Source organism: Podarcis cretensis, assembly GCF_951804945.1.
Source record: "Podarcis cretensis genome assembly, chromosome: 16".
NCBI classification, from domain to species: domain Eukaryota; kingdom Metazoa; phylum Chordata; class Lepidosauria; order Squamata; family Lacertidae; genus Podarcis; species Podarcis cretensis.
Genome location: NC_137186.1, coordinates 43,749,538 through 43,764,907, shown reverse-complemented (window position 1 = coordinate 43,764,907; position 15,370 = coordinate 43,749,538). Strand labels below are relative to the sequence as shown.

The following is a 15,370-nucleotide window of genomic DNA, read 5'->3' as shown; positions in this document are numbered from 1 at the left end:
TTTGGTAATGGGGGGGCGGCGTTGAAGCACATAGCCTCAGACTTTGCAAAATTTACCTGTAGGCCTGACACCTTTGCAAATGTGTTGAGTTCAACACACATCAACATTCTACATGTCTGGATAGGTTTGCCTAAACAAAAATGTTTTAGCAGGTGCTGAAAAAGAGTACAGTGAAGGCACCTGCCTGATATCAGTAGGCAGGGATCCATTTCAATCTAGGTTCAGGTGTGGTATTTAGAGATGAGAAGGCCTGGAAAAAACTTGGAAAAATGAGGGGGAACCAGTCCCCCCATTTTCCCCAATAGATGGATATAAAGGATAAAGGAGGCTTTTCCCCACCCGATCTGAAATTATACTATGAGGCAGCCTGCTTCACATGGCTGAAAGACTGTTGCATGCTACAGGACCCAGACCTCCTAGATTTGGAGGGCTTCAATAATTGATGGGGACGGCACGCTTACCTGATATACAGGAAAGCCAAAGTCCATAAGTTCACAAATCATATAATAATTTTGCAGTCTGGGAGAAATATAAAAACATGTTGGAGCCCAAAGTCCCGTGGTGGACTTCCCCAATAGAAACCTCTGCGGTGAAAAGGAAAAATACCCAGGAAATTTGGCCAACATACAAAACACCAGATAACCAACTAAAACTAAAAAGTTTTGAGGAAATAAGAGAGTTCATTGCAGATTGCTTCCAATACTATTAGGTATATGAAAAATTCAAATCTGATAAACAAAAGGGTTTTGCAATAGAAACTTCTTGACTCGAATCTGAGCTAGTAAATTCTAAAACAAAAAAAAACCTTTCAAAAGTATACCAACTCCCCCTTGACTGGGAAGTCAAGGAGGGGGAGGTTACAACGGCCATGGTTAAGTGGTTACAAGACTTTGGGCACTCAGTAACTATGTCCCAATGGGAAAACAATTGGAAATTTACAAATTGTTATGCCTTAAGAGAGAATTTCTTAAAAATGCAGCACCGATGATACTTAACACCCTGGAAACTCTCAAAGATGTATAAAGTTGTCCTAAGCAATTGTTGGAGATGTGGAGATAAATCAGGTACTCTCTATCCCATGTGGTGGCTATGTAAGAAAATCCCGGTATTTTGGGAAGCATCCATTCAGAATTACAAAAAAGGCTAAAGATATCCTTTAACAGAAAACCAGAACCCTATCTTCTGGGAATTACAGATTTGGATATCCTCTCAAAAATGAAGGGTGTCTTTTTATATGCTATGGTTGCAGCAAGAGTTCTTATTGCTGCAAAATGGAAGAGTGATGAAATCCCCTCTATTCATGAATGGACTCAAAAATTGACAGAATATGCAGAGTTAGATAGTCTATCAGAAAAATAAAGAATAAACCAAAACAGGAATTTGTCTCAAAACGGGAGGTCTTTAAAGTATATTTGAAAAATAATTACAGCAGTTTAAACTCTGTTGCTTTAAGAAAGACATGAGATCTTAGACAAACTAAGGATTAGTTAAATTATGATAAAAGTGTGTATTGGTAACAAGTAATATATAATTGAAGTAAGGAATAGATGGGAGGTCGGGTCTATAGTTCAAAGACCAAATCTTGCTTTATTGTTTTGTAAATAATTTTGTGTTCATTATTATTTTCATTTGTATTTTTAGTTTTTTTCCTTTTTTTCTCAGTGTGTCCACAAAAAAATAAAAGTTTTAAAAGAAAAAAACGGCTTTGGGAGAAAAACGGGGGGAAACTGGTTTCCTCTCCCATATTTTCCAGTCCCCCCCCCCAGGCCTTCCCATCTCTAGGTACCCTAAACTGGATCGGTTGAGTGGGCATGGTTTATAGTGTTTCCACCCCTACCTCCAGATATTTAGTGGCACATTTTCACAAGCCCACCATTAAAGTGCCACTAAATAGCTGTAAAAAAAATAACCTGGTGCCCAGGCAATCAGATCCAGTGTTGCCTCTGGTGGAGGGGAAGGGAGAAAAACCCAGGAAAGAAGATCGCCCATATCCTTGCAGTTCTCTGAAGGGGTGTCTGCCTTTGGTGCTTCTCCTTATGAGGACCTGGCATTAGTGACAAGCCCAGTCAAAATCCCTGGAAGTCAGAGGGTGGGGGGACTGAAGTGGCAGATTAAGCTGAAAAGGGCTGAAGGGAAAAGGAGCCAGGGGAGTCTTTCCCCACAACCCTGCTGCTTATCTCTTTCTCGGACATGTGAGAAAAGCAGCACCCCCATAAAATTGCATATTTACTTATATGTATATATCTGTATATATAATTAACTATATTGGGACGCGGGTGGCACTGTGGGTTAAACCACGGAGCCTAGGACTTGCCAATCAGAAGGTTGACGGTTCGAATCCCCATGACAGGGTGAACTCCCGTTGCTCGGTCCCTGCTCCTGCCGACCTAGCAGTTCGAAAGCACACAGTGCAAGTAGATAAATAGGTGCTGCTCCGGCAGGAAGGTAAACGGGGTTTCCATGTGCTGCTCTGGTTCGCCAGAAGCGGCTTAGTCATTGCTGGCCACATGACCCAGAAGCTGTCTGCGGACAAACGCCGGCTCCCTCGGCCAGTAAAGCGAGATGAGCACCGCAACCCCAGAGTCCGCGACTGGACCTAATAGTCATGGGTCCCTTTACCTTTAATTAACAATATTAATAGTATATATTAAATATATTGAACACTTTAATTTACAGTATGAAAATTTAATTCAGTATATGGCCCACAGGTTCTGTGTCAAAGTCCTCTTGCAGCCTACTTGGTATGAAAAGTTGGATAGCCCTTTTCTAGAACAAAAAACACTGCAAAGCTTATTAGCCAATTCTTGTTTGTTTTCAGGGCAGGATTTGAGCTTTCTTGTAGTTGAGTGAAACTGTTCCACCCCTTGCACCAAGAAACTGTTTTATCTGCAAACATAAATCCTTAGCCAGCCTTGTACTGTTGTGGACTCTTCCTCTTGCCAGCCCTCTTTCGAAGTTGCCTTACATGCATGGCCTCTTCTCTTTTGTCTTTCAGCCGTGTGGTCCTGCCCTGCTCTGTCCAAGAGGTACGTGTGTCCCTGCCCCGTTCCCCTGGTGATCAAATTTTTATTTGGATTGAATCAAGTTAGAAGCTGCCTGCTGCTTTTCCTGGCAATGGTTGCCCCATCCTTCCAAAAATGGATCGGCTGTCACCGCCCAGAGAAGTGTCACCAATCCTTTGCTGCTCACAAGGGCCTGGCAGCTGCTTCCTTGTTATTTGGGATTATGTGACTCTGGTTACTGGTGAAGATATGAGTTTCCAGCCAGCTCTCGACTCCCCTTCAGCCCAGGAAGATGAGGGTGTGAAAAGGGGCTGGGGTTCCTCCTGGCCCTGTGCTTGGATGGGCAAGGCAGTTCGGCAGGCAAACATTTATCTGCCTTTGAAGATGGTTCAGCTGCCTGGATGTTTGTGTTCAGAGGACATGAAACTGGTTCTGTGTCAGATACTTTGGCTACCTGCTTTCTTCTGTGATAAATTGACCCTTAAAGCTGCAAGCCAGGAGTGCCAGTCCTGCAGCCTGTGGGCCAGATTTAGCCAACCATATCATAGGAAGTGGCTGGCAAATGCCAGCTTTATACTCAGAGTAGAAATAGTCCTCTGTCTGCTTGTTAATAGTGAAATGCAGTATTGCTAGCCACCTCATCTCTTAAGTGGGTGTGTGGAGAAAGGCTTCTTTTTAATTTGTACAGAATGATTTACAAAACAAAAGGCAGCGTTTCCAGACATACCCAAGTGCTGGATTGGGGTGGGCTAGAAATGCTCGGTGGGGTTGGGAGTGGGTGCTTTGCTCCTGCATGACTGGTGAGTTTATATATTTGTGTGTGTATATGCATTTATATTGGCTGGGTCTGCCACTGGGGTGTGGCCCTTTAAAAAATGACTGGCTGTCAGTGCCACCCTTGGGCCCCCATTCCTCCCTGAATGCCTTGGGGCCAGAGTGCTTAAGGCTCACCTGCCCAGGTGCCAAGCACCATCACAGAGGCTCTGCTACTAGGTCGGTTACCATTGGTGGATACAAAAGACAGAGTCCTTTTCAGTGGAGGCTACTGATCTGTGCATGTCCCTCCCTCCCAGAAGGAGGTCTGTCTCTGACTTCTTCCCTGACTGCTTCTAAGTGGGCTTTAAACATGATATTTTAACCTGCCTTTAGCTGAAGCTTTAAACTAACATGTTCATTGATCTTTATTGGGAATTGTTTTGCTTTTTTAAAAAATTAGACATGTTGTAAAATGTTCTTAAGAACGAGTGTAAGCCGTCTTGGGAAACAGTTTTCTCTTGAGCCTTAGCAGAGATCTCTTGGTGAATGGTAGTCCTGTATGTGGGGTGCCAGGAGAACCTCTGGCTGTATTGGAGCATGGGGTTTTATTGGCCAAAGAACAGAGCATTGTGGGGACAACAGCAAGGGGAACTCTTGTGGGGTTTCCCTTATGCTGGGCTTTCCCAGCCGTTCCATAAATATCACAGTTATGTGTGGTGGGCTGCTGAAAGATACGAGGCACTTTACAAAAAAAGAATCTTAACATTCCTTTCTCCTCCCCCCCCCCTTAGTATCAAGTTGGACAACTTTATTCTGTGGCTGAAGCCAGTAAAAATGAAACTGGTGGTGGTGAAGGGATCCAAGTCTTAACCAATGAGCCTTATGAGAAGGATGGCGAAAAAGGACAGTATACGCACAAGATTTACCACCTGAAGAGGTAAGAGAAGGGGCTGCTTGCAGAGAGGTGTGCCTGAAAGAGTGGCGTGACTCAGCCTTAATCCCTGATAGGCAGCCTGGGGGCTACAGGAGCTTCCCTTTCTCAGTGCCCCCCTCAGCTTCCACTCTTGAGGGCACGACAGATATCAGCAGCTGGGGTGGGCTGGAGAGACATCCTCCTTCGGACTTGATGACCTTTCCTTGTCCACCATACCTCTTTTTTTATAATAATTTTTATTAATTTTCCAATTTTTAACACAAAACAACAACAACAACAACACACAAACATCAACAAATAGAAACACATACAAAGATATCATTTCTTAACCTCATTTTCATAAGCCTCTTTTCTCGGACTTCCCCATACCTCACCCTTTTTGCATCCTTATTTTACAGTTTTTCAACAACTCTTTTTGCCAATTAAGTTTAAGCTCATTATCATTCTCAATTTTACCTTAAATCATCAAACAGTTTTAGCTGCAATTCTGCATCTCCCTTCCCCTTGACATTTTATCACTCCTCTATTTTACAACAGTTCTTAAGATATACTTTAAACTTCTTCCAATCTTCCTCCACTGTCTCTTTCTCTTGGTCGCGGATTCTGCCGGTCATTTCTGCCAGTCCCATAAAGTCAATCACTTTCGTCTGCCATTCTTCCAGTGTGGGTAGTTCTTGTGTCTTCCAATACTTTGCTAAAAGGATCCTTGCTGCTGTAGTGGCGTACATAAAAAAAGTCTTATCCCTCCTTAACACCAATTGGCCGACCATGCCCAGGAGAAATGCCTCCGGTTTCTTGTGAAAAGTACACTTAAGTACCTTCTTAATTTCATTATAAATCATTTCCCAGAAGGCCTTAATCCTTGGGCAGGTCCACCAAAGGTGAAAGAAGGTACCTTCAGCTTCATTACATTTCCAACATTTATTATTGGGCAAATGATAAATCTTCGCAAGCTTGACTGGGGTCATGTACCACCTATAAATCATTTTCATAATATTTTCTTTTAAGGCATTACATGCCGTGAATTTAATACCGATGGTCCATAACTGTTCCCAGTCAGCAAACATAATGTCATGACCTATGTCCTGTGCCCATTTGATCATAGCTGGCTTAACAGTTTCATCTACTGTATTCCACTTCAGCAACAGGTTATACATTCTTGATAAATTCTTAGTATTGGGTTCTAACAATTCTGTTTCTAGTTTCGATTTCTCCACCTGGAATCCAATTTTCCTGTCTTGTTTAAAAGTCTCCATTATTTGATAATAATGGAGCCAATCTCGTACTTTAGACTCCTTGTCCACCATACCTCCCTCCCTCCGACCTTGTTGGCAATGCAACACTCTTGGAAAGAGGCAGAGCTGAGCCCCTGACTTTAGTACAACTGTATTTGCCATTGCTGAGGCTGTGCATGCCATAGAATGTGTTTGTGTAAGGGAGCAGGTGCCTGGACCATACTTCACTTGGCAAGGCTCACATCTGACATCCCACTTTGGTTTGTTGCAGCAAAGTTCCTGGGTTTGTGCGGATGTTTGCTCCAGAAGGTTCGTTGGTATTCCATGAAAAGGCCTGGAATGCCTATCCTTACTGCAGGACGAGTGAGTCTCCTTTCCCCATTCTTTGGCTATGTGGTTTCAAAGATATTCAAGCAAAACACCACTGTGGGGCCGGGCCAGGCAGGAAAATAATCTGCCACTTCAGTCCCCCACCTCCACCCTCTGACTTCCAGGGATTTTGACTGGGCTTGTCACTAATGCCAGGTCCTCATAAGGGGAAGCACCAAAGGCCTGAACCCTTCATAGAACTGCAAGGATATGGGCGATCTCAAACTCTTCAGAGTTGTCTGCAACTGGGATTGCTTTCATTGGAGTTGTGGCTCAGTTCTGACCTGTTTGAAGTTATAAAGAGCTGCTTTCTCAGGCGGGGGGCGGGTTGCTTGTGACCGTGGCTCATGCAGTGTGTGCCTTAGCCTGGACCTGATGCTGCAGGAGCCACATGTGTCTGTGAGAGATCGCACCAAGCACCAATCAAACAAGGGGTTCTTAAGCTGTGATGTCCAGAGGGGCTTTTTTGCAGTTTGCAGTGCTTTGTTTTATTTGTTTTTAGCTCATATCTTTTCATGATGCCTGCTTTGATGCTGTTTGTATTTTAGTATTTCACAAGTAACCTTGAATACGGTTTTTTAGAGTGGCCAACCTGCCTTTTCATAATGCAGCCACCAGAATTGAACACAGTATTCCAAGTTCATCATACGTTTGGATAACAGCATTATGATGTGGTGGTGGTTGTTTTTTAAGTTAAATCACTCTCATTTATTGAGTTAAAAAGCACCAACATTTCATTGAGGCCTAAGCTCTTCCTCCATCACAAACTCAAATCTGGCTGCAATTTTTGAAAAGGATCTTGACTTCTAAAAAAGGATTCAGCATTTAGGGAATTCCAAGATGCAGGATAGAGACACGTTCAGAGCAGGCTAACAACCTCAAGGGATCCCTCTCCGACGTTTGGGAGATCTCTCCTCTCCCAGGGTTCTCTTCTTGCAAGCCTAAGAGGGGGAATGAGCAGCAGGGGTGGCTGCCCCAGCGATGGGAGAGAGGGTGCACGTGGGGATGGACTGGGGGTGTCAAGGGCCATGGCAATCCAGCTGAGGATGGGGAGGGAACCACCATAAGGCGCTGCCTTGGTCAGGACCAGGTCCCCTGTCACTGTGTAGTAATACAGGGCGCCGGAGAACATGCCCAGGGATAGGGGGCTGCCAGCCATCAAGGGATAGCGGCTGTGGGGCACAGCCAGGAGACCAGGCTGTGGAGGAAGTGATATTTGTTGGCTGTCTCATAGAGCTCTTTTAAGTAGACATCCTGGTCACTCTGAGGGAAACCATGAGCCCTGTAGGTGGCTGCCCTGACTGCCGCAGTCCCACTCAATGCTCCAAGCCATCGGAAAAAAACCCCAGCGCCTGCAACCATTCTTATCCCCAAGTGAAAATGTATCCACAGCATTATGATGTTGACGTTATTTTAGATCTCTATCACATCAAGTTTTATTTATTTAGGTTGTATACTGCCCTATACCCGTAGAGCGCATGGTGGTTCACAACATAAAATTGCAATACATAATAAAAACAAAGACAACCTAATAACCCCCCTAGTACATTCTAGCCCTCAGGTACAGAAGCTGTTCTTAGGCAAAAGTTACTTATATTTGTTGTGAGACCAGCAATTTCACCCTTGAGTTCTGTAAATAAGAATGTTGAGATACATTCATACCTGTTTGTCTCCCTTTTCTTCTTCTTTCCATGTCTTGGTGGGCTTCAGTTGTAACGGTGAGTACTATGTTTCTCTTGGCTTGTGAATAGGCGGAACTGTTGGCACCTTTGAAGCTTTTTAGCTCTTCTCGGTTGAATGTAGGCACCTGGGTCCTCAGTGTGAGGTCCCTCTATGAGGGGTTCAATCTTTCAGGTGCAGTCCTGCTTCTATGATAGTACTCAACAGTAGAGTACCACCCCTCCCCATGACAGCCATTTTGTGCTGGTGCCCACAATGCTTTTATCAAGGTATGAGTACAGGCACCTCATTTTTTAAAAAAACAAAACAGCACTCTTACCTTTCTCTGAAAATGGTTTCCCTCCTTCACAGCCTTCGATCAGCAACACATGCCACATTCAGCTCTGTGAGAGCTAAACTGGGGGTGGTGGGTCAGACAAAAGTTTTAGTCTGTGGTGTGTTTAACACTTCCCCACTTGCCATCACAATACAGCTAAAATAATAAAGTGGGGTGACGTTCTGGAGCTTGCCTGTTTGGGCATTGCTGCGGTGTCCCCTCCCCAACACGGATGTGGTAGCTGTGGCCAGGATCCTACAAGGATGGGCTGGAGGGGAGTCTTGTCTAGTTCATGTGGGTTGCTTAGTGGAGGGTAAGTCTGTAAGGCAGGGTGCAGAGACTGCTGCTCGGGGGGGGGGGGGAGGTCATTCATGATGGAGTTCCATGTTTATTTTATGTAGGTATTGCCCAATAGTTAGGCAGCTTACAGTAACAATAATATAAAATGATAAACAATAAAATAAAAAGCAGGGAATTTAATTAGGCCAACCTCAAAACAAAGCACTCCATTGGTGGTCTGCCTACAAATGTTTGCCTGCCCTGTTACGCAGAAGGGTTAGGGAGGGTGGAGAAAGGTGCTTTGCCCTACCTGCTCTGGGCAGTGCTCTCCTATGAATCTGCTGTTGTGGGGTATAGGGAGGGGACATTTGCAGGAAAGAATCTGGTTGGTTGGAAGCTTCAAGCACTCTCCTGCTTCCTGACAGTTCTCTTCCTCCACCACACATGTACTTGCCTTTGAGTTGGGGGTGGGAATCAGGTTTGCCTCCCCCCATCCCTGATTGCCTCTCTAAAGACCAGATGGATATATTGCAAAAGACTGGAAGAGGATTTACAAATGAACCACATTAGTTACTGCCTTATTTATCTTTTATCTTTGATAGAATGAATATATGAAAGACGACTTCTTCATCAAAATTGAGACTTGGCATAAATCAGATTTGGGAACATCTAACAATGTAAGTTGGAGAGCCACATTTTGCCACCACCTTGTTTGGGCAAGGCCTTTACTGCTGCTGCTTCTTTGCCAGACAGCAGACTCCAGAACTTGACAGCCACTAAGCAACGCTAGGGGTGGGGGGCATGGGGGTTCATACCAAAGCAAGTGTTTCTCCCCTACCCTGAGTGCTCAGACTGTACTTCAGCCTCTGGCTCCATCCAACTCTGGTACAGTGGTACCTCGGGTTAAATACTTAATTCGTTCCAGAGGTCCGTACTTAACCTGAAACTGTTCACTTTAGCTAATGGGGCCTCCTGCTGCTGCTGCGCCACCGGAGCACGATTTCTGTTCTCATCCTGAAGCAAATTTCTTAACCTGAACCACTATTTCTGGGTTAGTGGAGTCTGTAACCTGAAGCGTATGTAACCTGAGGCCCCACTGTATTTTAAACATGTATGTATACTGACGTTTAGCAATTAGTTCAAGGTAGTTAAGAAATTTCTAAAACAAGCACATCAACAATAAATACATGCAAAAAACCCAGCAGATAAATGCTCATTCAGTTTAAAATACTAAAGTTAATTTTTAAAATGTTTTTAAATGCTCAGGTGAAAGAAAGTTACATTAAATGTGAAACTAACTCCCTTTAAAATGAGACATGCATGTTCCTCTCAAAATGGTCTCACGCCCTCCTTTTGCCTTGTTGTGTTTGCAGCCAGTGGTCCATATTGGGTGGGTGAGCTGCAGCCTGACAGTGGCCCCAGTCAGAGGGAAATGGATTCACATTGACTCTACCCTCAAGGCCACATTGTAGGATCTCTTCCTGCTTTGAGCCAGGAGGGCATTATTGGGGAAACTCTTAGTTGCTGCCCAGGTTGACCCCATTTCCTCTCCTCCCTGCAGGTGCACGACTTAGATCCAAATACGTGGAAGAACGTGGAAGTTGTCCACATTGACATTGCTGACAGGAGCCAAGTCGAGCCTGGAGTAAGTGGTCTCATGCAGCTGCGGATCACACAACTCAGGGTGCTGCAGACACTTCTGGTGGGGTTAATCACATGGGCCTGTAGAAGGCTTTTTTTTCCTGGATCAGTGCCTTCACTGAAACTTTTTGCTGTTTTTGTGCTAGTCCACCTGCCTTGCTTGGCTTGGCATCTGCTGTATCTGAAGGGCAGAAGCACCTCTAGCCTTGTTTCTGCCCCTTCCTCCCCCAGGCCTCACAGAGACCAGCAGTGGGGTGGGGGTGGAGACTAGCACGTCCTTGCACTGTGTTGGGGGGGGGGATGCATTCAGGTGCCTTCTTAGCTTGCAAATGTGCCTCTTCCCTCCCTCCCCATGCCCATTGTAATATGGGCTGAGGCTGAGGGAAGAGGAAGGAATGCTCCTTTCTGAGTGCCAAGGACAATGTCACCACAGCAGACGAAGAAGAGAGGCCATTAAAGGCGAGGTAAATGGAGGCAGAAGCAGCCAGGTTTTTTTGGGGGGGGGGCTGCTGGGACACCCACAGCACCAAAGGTGGGAACACCTTTGCAGAACAGCTTTTTAAAAAAAATTAATTGTTGAAATGTTGGGAGTGCACAAAAGCTCTTTGGTGAGGGGATCCAGGCTGCAGGTTAGCTGCTTCAGGTGTAGAGTGAGTGAATGATCCATGTGCAGAACAACGTAGTACAGTTGTACCTTGGTTTTTGAACAGCTTAGTTCACAAACCACTTGGAATTCAAACACCGCAAACCTGGAAGTAGGTGTTCCGGTTTGCAAACTATGCCTTGGAAGCCGAACGTCCGGCGCGGCTTCCAATTGGCTGCAGGACGTTCCTGCACCTCTAGCCTTGTTTCTGCCCCTTCCTCCCCCAGGCCTCACAGAGACCAGCAGTGGGGTGGGGGTGGAGACTAGCACGTCCTTGCACTGTGTTGGGGGGGGGGATGCATTCAGGTGCCTTCTTAGCTTGCAAATGTGCCTCTTCCCTCCCTCCCCATGCCCATTGTAATATGGGCTGAGGCTGAGGGAAGAGGAAGGAATGCTCCTTTCTGAGTGCCAAGGACAATGTCACCACAGCAGACGAAGAAGAGAGGCCATTAAAGGCGAGGTAAATGGAGGCAGAAGCAGCCAGGTTTTTTTTGGGGGGGGGCTGCTGGGACACCCACAGCACCAAAGGTGGGAACACCTTTGCAGAACAGCTTTTTAAAAAAAATTAATTGTTGAAATGTTGGGAGTGCACAAAAGCTCTTTGGTGAGGGGATCCAGGCTGCAGGTTAGCTGCTTCAGGTGTAGAGTGAGTGAATGATCCATGTGCAGAACAACGTAGTACAGTTGTACCTTGGTTTTTGAACAGCTTAGTTCACAAACCACTTGGAATTCAAACACCGCAAACCTGGAAGTAGGTGTTCCGGTTTGCAAACTATGCCTTGGAAGCCGAACGTCCGGCGCGGCTTCCAATTGGCTGCAGGACGTTCCTGCAGCCAATTGGAAGCCGCACTTTGGTTTCCGAACATTTCGGAAGTCAAACGGACTTCAGGAATGCATTCTTTTTGAAAACCAAGGTTCGACTGTACGGTAATCCTGAACAGCTCTCCCCACTCTCCTCCTCCTCGCTCTGTGTTGCATTTAACACAGTTAACTCTTTTCTGAACGCTCCAAATGAATTATAGGAACCGCTCGCAAAAGTGAGGAATGATGACAGCCCCCATTTTCCCTCTGCAATTTGTCCCTACTTGGTAGTTGGAGGACTCGTGCATCCCAGTTGTGCTGTCCTATCTCTACTTCAAGGTCTGGAAGCGTTTGACCTTGGAAGGGCTTGCAGTTCCTGCACAGAATTGGGCCATCACACCCCACTGCTCAGACCTCCCTTTGCTGGGCTTCTCTCTCCTCTTTTCATCAGGCTTAACCTTTGAAGCGACTTTTTTGTTCTTTTTGTTTCAGCACGGTCCGTGGAATGTTTTGCAACACTTGTCATATTTTGCCTTTCAAGTTCCTATGTTGGTTTGGAAAGGGGATCTCTCAGCAGTAAAGGCCCTTCCTGTTGCTTCCCCCCATCCCCGGCCCCGGAGTGTTTTTGTAGTAGAAAGAGCTCTCTGCTATCCTCTCGGAATCAGGCCGCAGCCTGGCTATTCTTGGTGCTGCAGACTTGGCTGAAAAGTGAGCAGATAACCCTGTGATGGGGAGCACAGGGATTTTTTTTGCTCTCCAGCTGCTCATGTGCTGCTCATGTTATGCTTAGCATTCGGCCTTCGACTTGAGTGAACCTTGGCCAAACCATCTTTGCAAGGCGGTGCCTTTTGTTCCAAGGCTCTAATCAATGAGCAGCTGGCCCCAAGCTCTGTGTGCTCTTGAAGGTCCTAATGAAACTCAGATGCCAGCTCTTTGCCTCTCCAAATGTATACAAATGGTTCATTTGACATCTGCTGCTTTCTTAAGGTATAAATGGAAAGCTGGCCCCTTCTAATCATCTCCAGAGGTTTGTCTAAGCAGTTTTACGTGATTTGTTTACAAAAGTCACTTCCCAAGAGAGGAGGAATCTTTTAAAGTGTAAGCAGAAGGAGACACACAATTAACTACAGAAAGGCCTCTGCTTTTGGAAGTGATTTGGAAGAAAATGAGCAGAGTGAAAACCCAGAAATTGAAATCAGCTTCTTGCCTTTCCTCTGTGCCCAGGGGCTGGGGGTTCTCTTGCTTGCCCCCTCTTCTGCCCAGGCCCAGGCCAGCTTCCCGGCACCATCTCCTTGGCTTTCCGTCTGGCAAGGGACCTGGGCCACAAGTTCAGGCCCATCCATGATGGTTCAGTCACTTGCATCACCTCCCTGTCAGTTATCTTGGCTTCCCTCGCCATCCTAGGGCTGCCATCCTGATTGGATGGAGGAGGACCTCCGAGGAAGCTCTGCCCTCAGGGCACTGTCATCTCAGCTAGCCTTTTTATCTGGACCACCCCTTTGGGTCTTCATTCAGCAAGCCAGCCCCATTGCATGTGAACCATGAGCTACTGCTGCAGCTTCCAGGGTGTGGGGGTTGAAATGCACAAAGTGGGGAGCGTCTTCCAACAGTTTCCTTCCCTTGGCAACAGGCCTGTGGAGAGGAAGAAGGAGCAGCAGCAGCAGCAGCACCCCCAGACACCAGAGCACGACCCACTGCCTGCCTTTCCTGAACTCCCCTCCTGGGCAGTTGGCTAAAGGGCTAGCAAGGATCACCTTGATCCCTGCAGGGCTCCTTCCTTGGTGGTCTCTACAGCTCCTGGGAACCCCCTTGGCAGGACGGTCAAGAGCCCTGGCTGTTGTTCCACCTCCACGTGCTGCCCCTGCTGTTTTCCCCACGCAGACACACGCTGTGACAGGATCCTTCATCTGCCTCCCTCCACGCTGACTTGCATATTGAGTGAATCTTTTGAATGTGCTTCCTCTTGTTTTAACATTCCTGCTAATTTAGTTTTAATACATGAAATTAGGTTAAGAGAAGTGAGGAGCTGCAATCTTGCTGGAGGCGCCTGCTGTGGTTTGACATGAAGCCACGGCTGACTCTGGTTCCAGCACTTTTTAATGCTGTTCTTGAAAGGGCTCATTAGCATACATATATATATATATATTGCAGCAGTTGTTGTGGAAAGTGCTTCTGAGTGAATTGACAGTCTCTCTAACAATATGGAGAGCAGGATTTTTCACATTAAATGAAAACATATTGGAGAGAACAAGCCATTCCCATAACCTTGAAATATCACTGGGGCTCACCAGAGTTGCTCAGGATTCTTTTGGTTGTAAAAATGTTTTGCCAGCAGTTGGGAATCACCATCCTAGAGAAAAGGTGAATCCAACTGTGACAGCCTTCCAAAGGATCTGTAAAAATGCAGCAAGTCAAGCCCACTCCCCTTTCTAGGGAGCAGAAGCAAAGGGCAGCCGATTGACTCACGTTCCTGCCTGTCACGTCACAAAGGGGATAGTGTCCCCATTCTGCCCACCTGCCTACACACCAACACCCCCACAAAGCTGCCTGTGGGTGGGGTTTCCCCTTTCTTCCTTGCTCCCCTTCTCCTTGTGCCCTCAATCTTTCCCAACATGGTGTGTGTTTCTTGTGGCTGATTAGCTGCTTTCCCTGTGCAAAGGTCAGAGGGGGCAGGGTTTCTGTTGAGGGAGGTGATTAGCTGTGGGGAGGAGCTTATCAGAGCTTGCAGGGCAGCAGCTGAAGAAGGAGCAAAAAGGGTTTTCTTGTGTGTGTGTTTCTTGTGGTAGATTAGCTGCTCTCCCTGTGCAAAGGTCCCTTGCAGGGAAGCGCCACGCGCCGCTAGGCGCGCACAGTTTGATCCATCTTTTAGATTTAGGGGAGCTAGTCTCAAACGTTTGTTGAGGGAGACCTAGGGTTTTTTTGGGGGGGGGAGTTATTTGTCCTGTCTTCACACTTTTTAAGATGGAGGACCGCTGTAGCCACCCCCAACGACACGTTCTCAAGATGGAGGGTGAGGGAACAGCTGCAGTCGCCTGCGGTTCCTGCGCAATGTTTGCCATTTTGCCAAAGGTTGCAGGCAGCTTTACCTGCAGCAATTGCATGTTGATTGCCCTCTTAGAAGACAAAGTCCAGCAACTGGAGGAACGTATAGCTACGCTCCAAAGAATTAGAGAGCTGGAGCTCTTCTTGGAAGCAACAGAGCACACCGTCTCCACCAAGGAGGAGACAGGGGACTCCCCTGAGAAGGAGGCTAGTTCACCAACACAGGAGCCAGATATATGGAGAAACGTGACTCGAAGTAGGAGGCCCAGGGTTCGCTCTGATTGTTTAGAAATACACAATCGCTTTGAGGTCCTCTCCCCTAGCATGGAAGACGAAGAGCAGACTCCATTTGAGGATCTCTCCCTCATTACTGTCGATCAGGTATAGGAAGACGAGCAGCAAAGTCAGTCCTCAGGGAATGTGCAGGCGACCTTGGAACGGACAGCTCACGGAAGAAACCCGACCAGACCTAAGAGGAGGCGTGTAGTGGTGATAGGGGATTCCCTACTGAGGGGAACAGAAGCAGTGATCTGTGGGCCTGACAAGATGTCTCGGGAAGTGTGCTGTCTCCCCGGGGCTAAGATGCAAGATGTAACTGAACGACTGCAAGGAATCATAAAACCCACTGACAAATATCCCTTCCTCTTGGTTCATGTGGGAACCAGTGACACT

The 15,370-nt window shown here is 46.5% G+C and overlaps 1 protein-coding gene across 1 annotated transcript in view; it reads left to right on the top strand.

Annotated features, from left to right (window-relative positions):
* PITPNB (phosphatidylinositol transfer protein beta) overlaps window positions 1-15,370 on the top strand; it is a 48,461-nt gene that overhangs the window by 16,315 nt on the left and 16,776 nt on the right. The window contains 6 exon segments of the mRNA XM_079957844.1: window positions 2,996-3,026; window positions 4,550-4,695; window positions 6,199-6,290; window positions 8,007-8,014; window positions 9,174-9,248; window positions 10,133-10,216. Coding sequence (XP_079813970.1) covers window positions 2,996-3,026; window positions 4,550-4,695; window positions 6,199-6,290; window positions 8,007-8,014; window positions 9,174-9,248; window positions 10,133-10,216 — 436 coding nt within the window.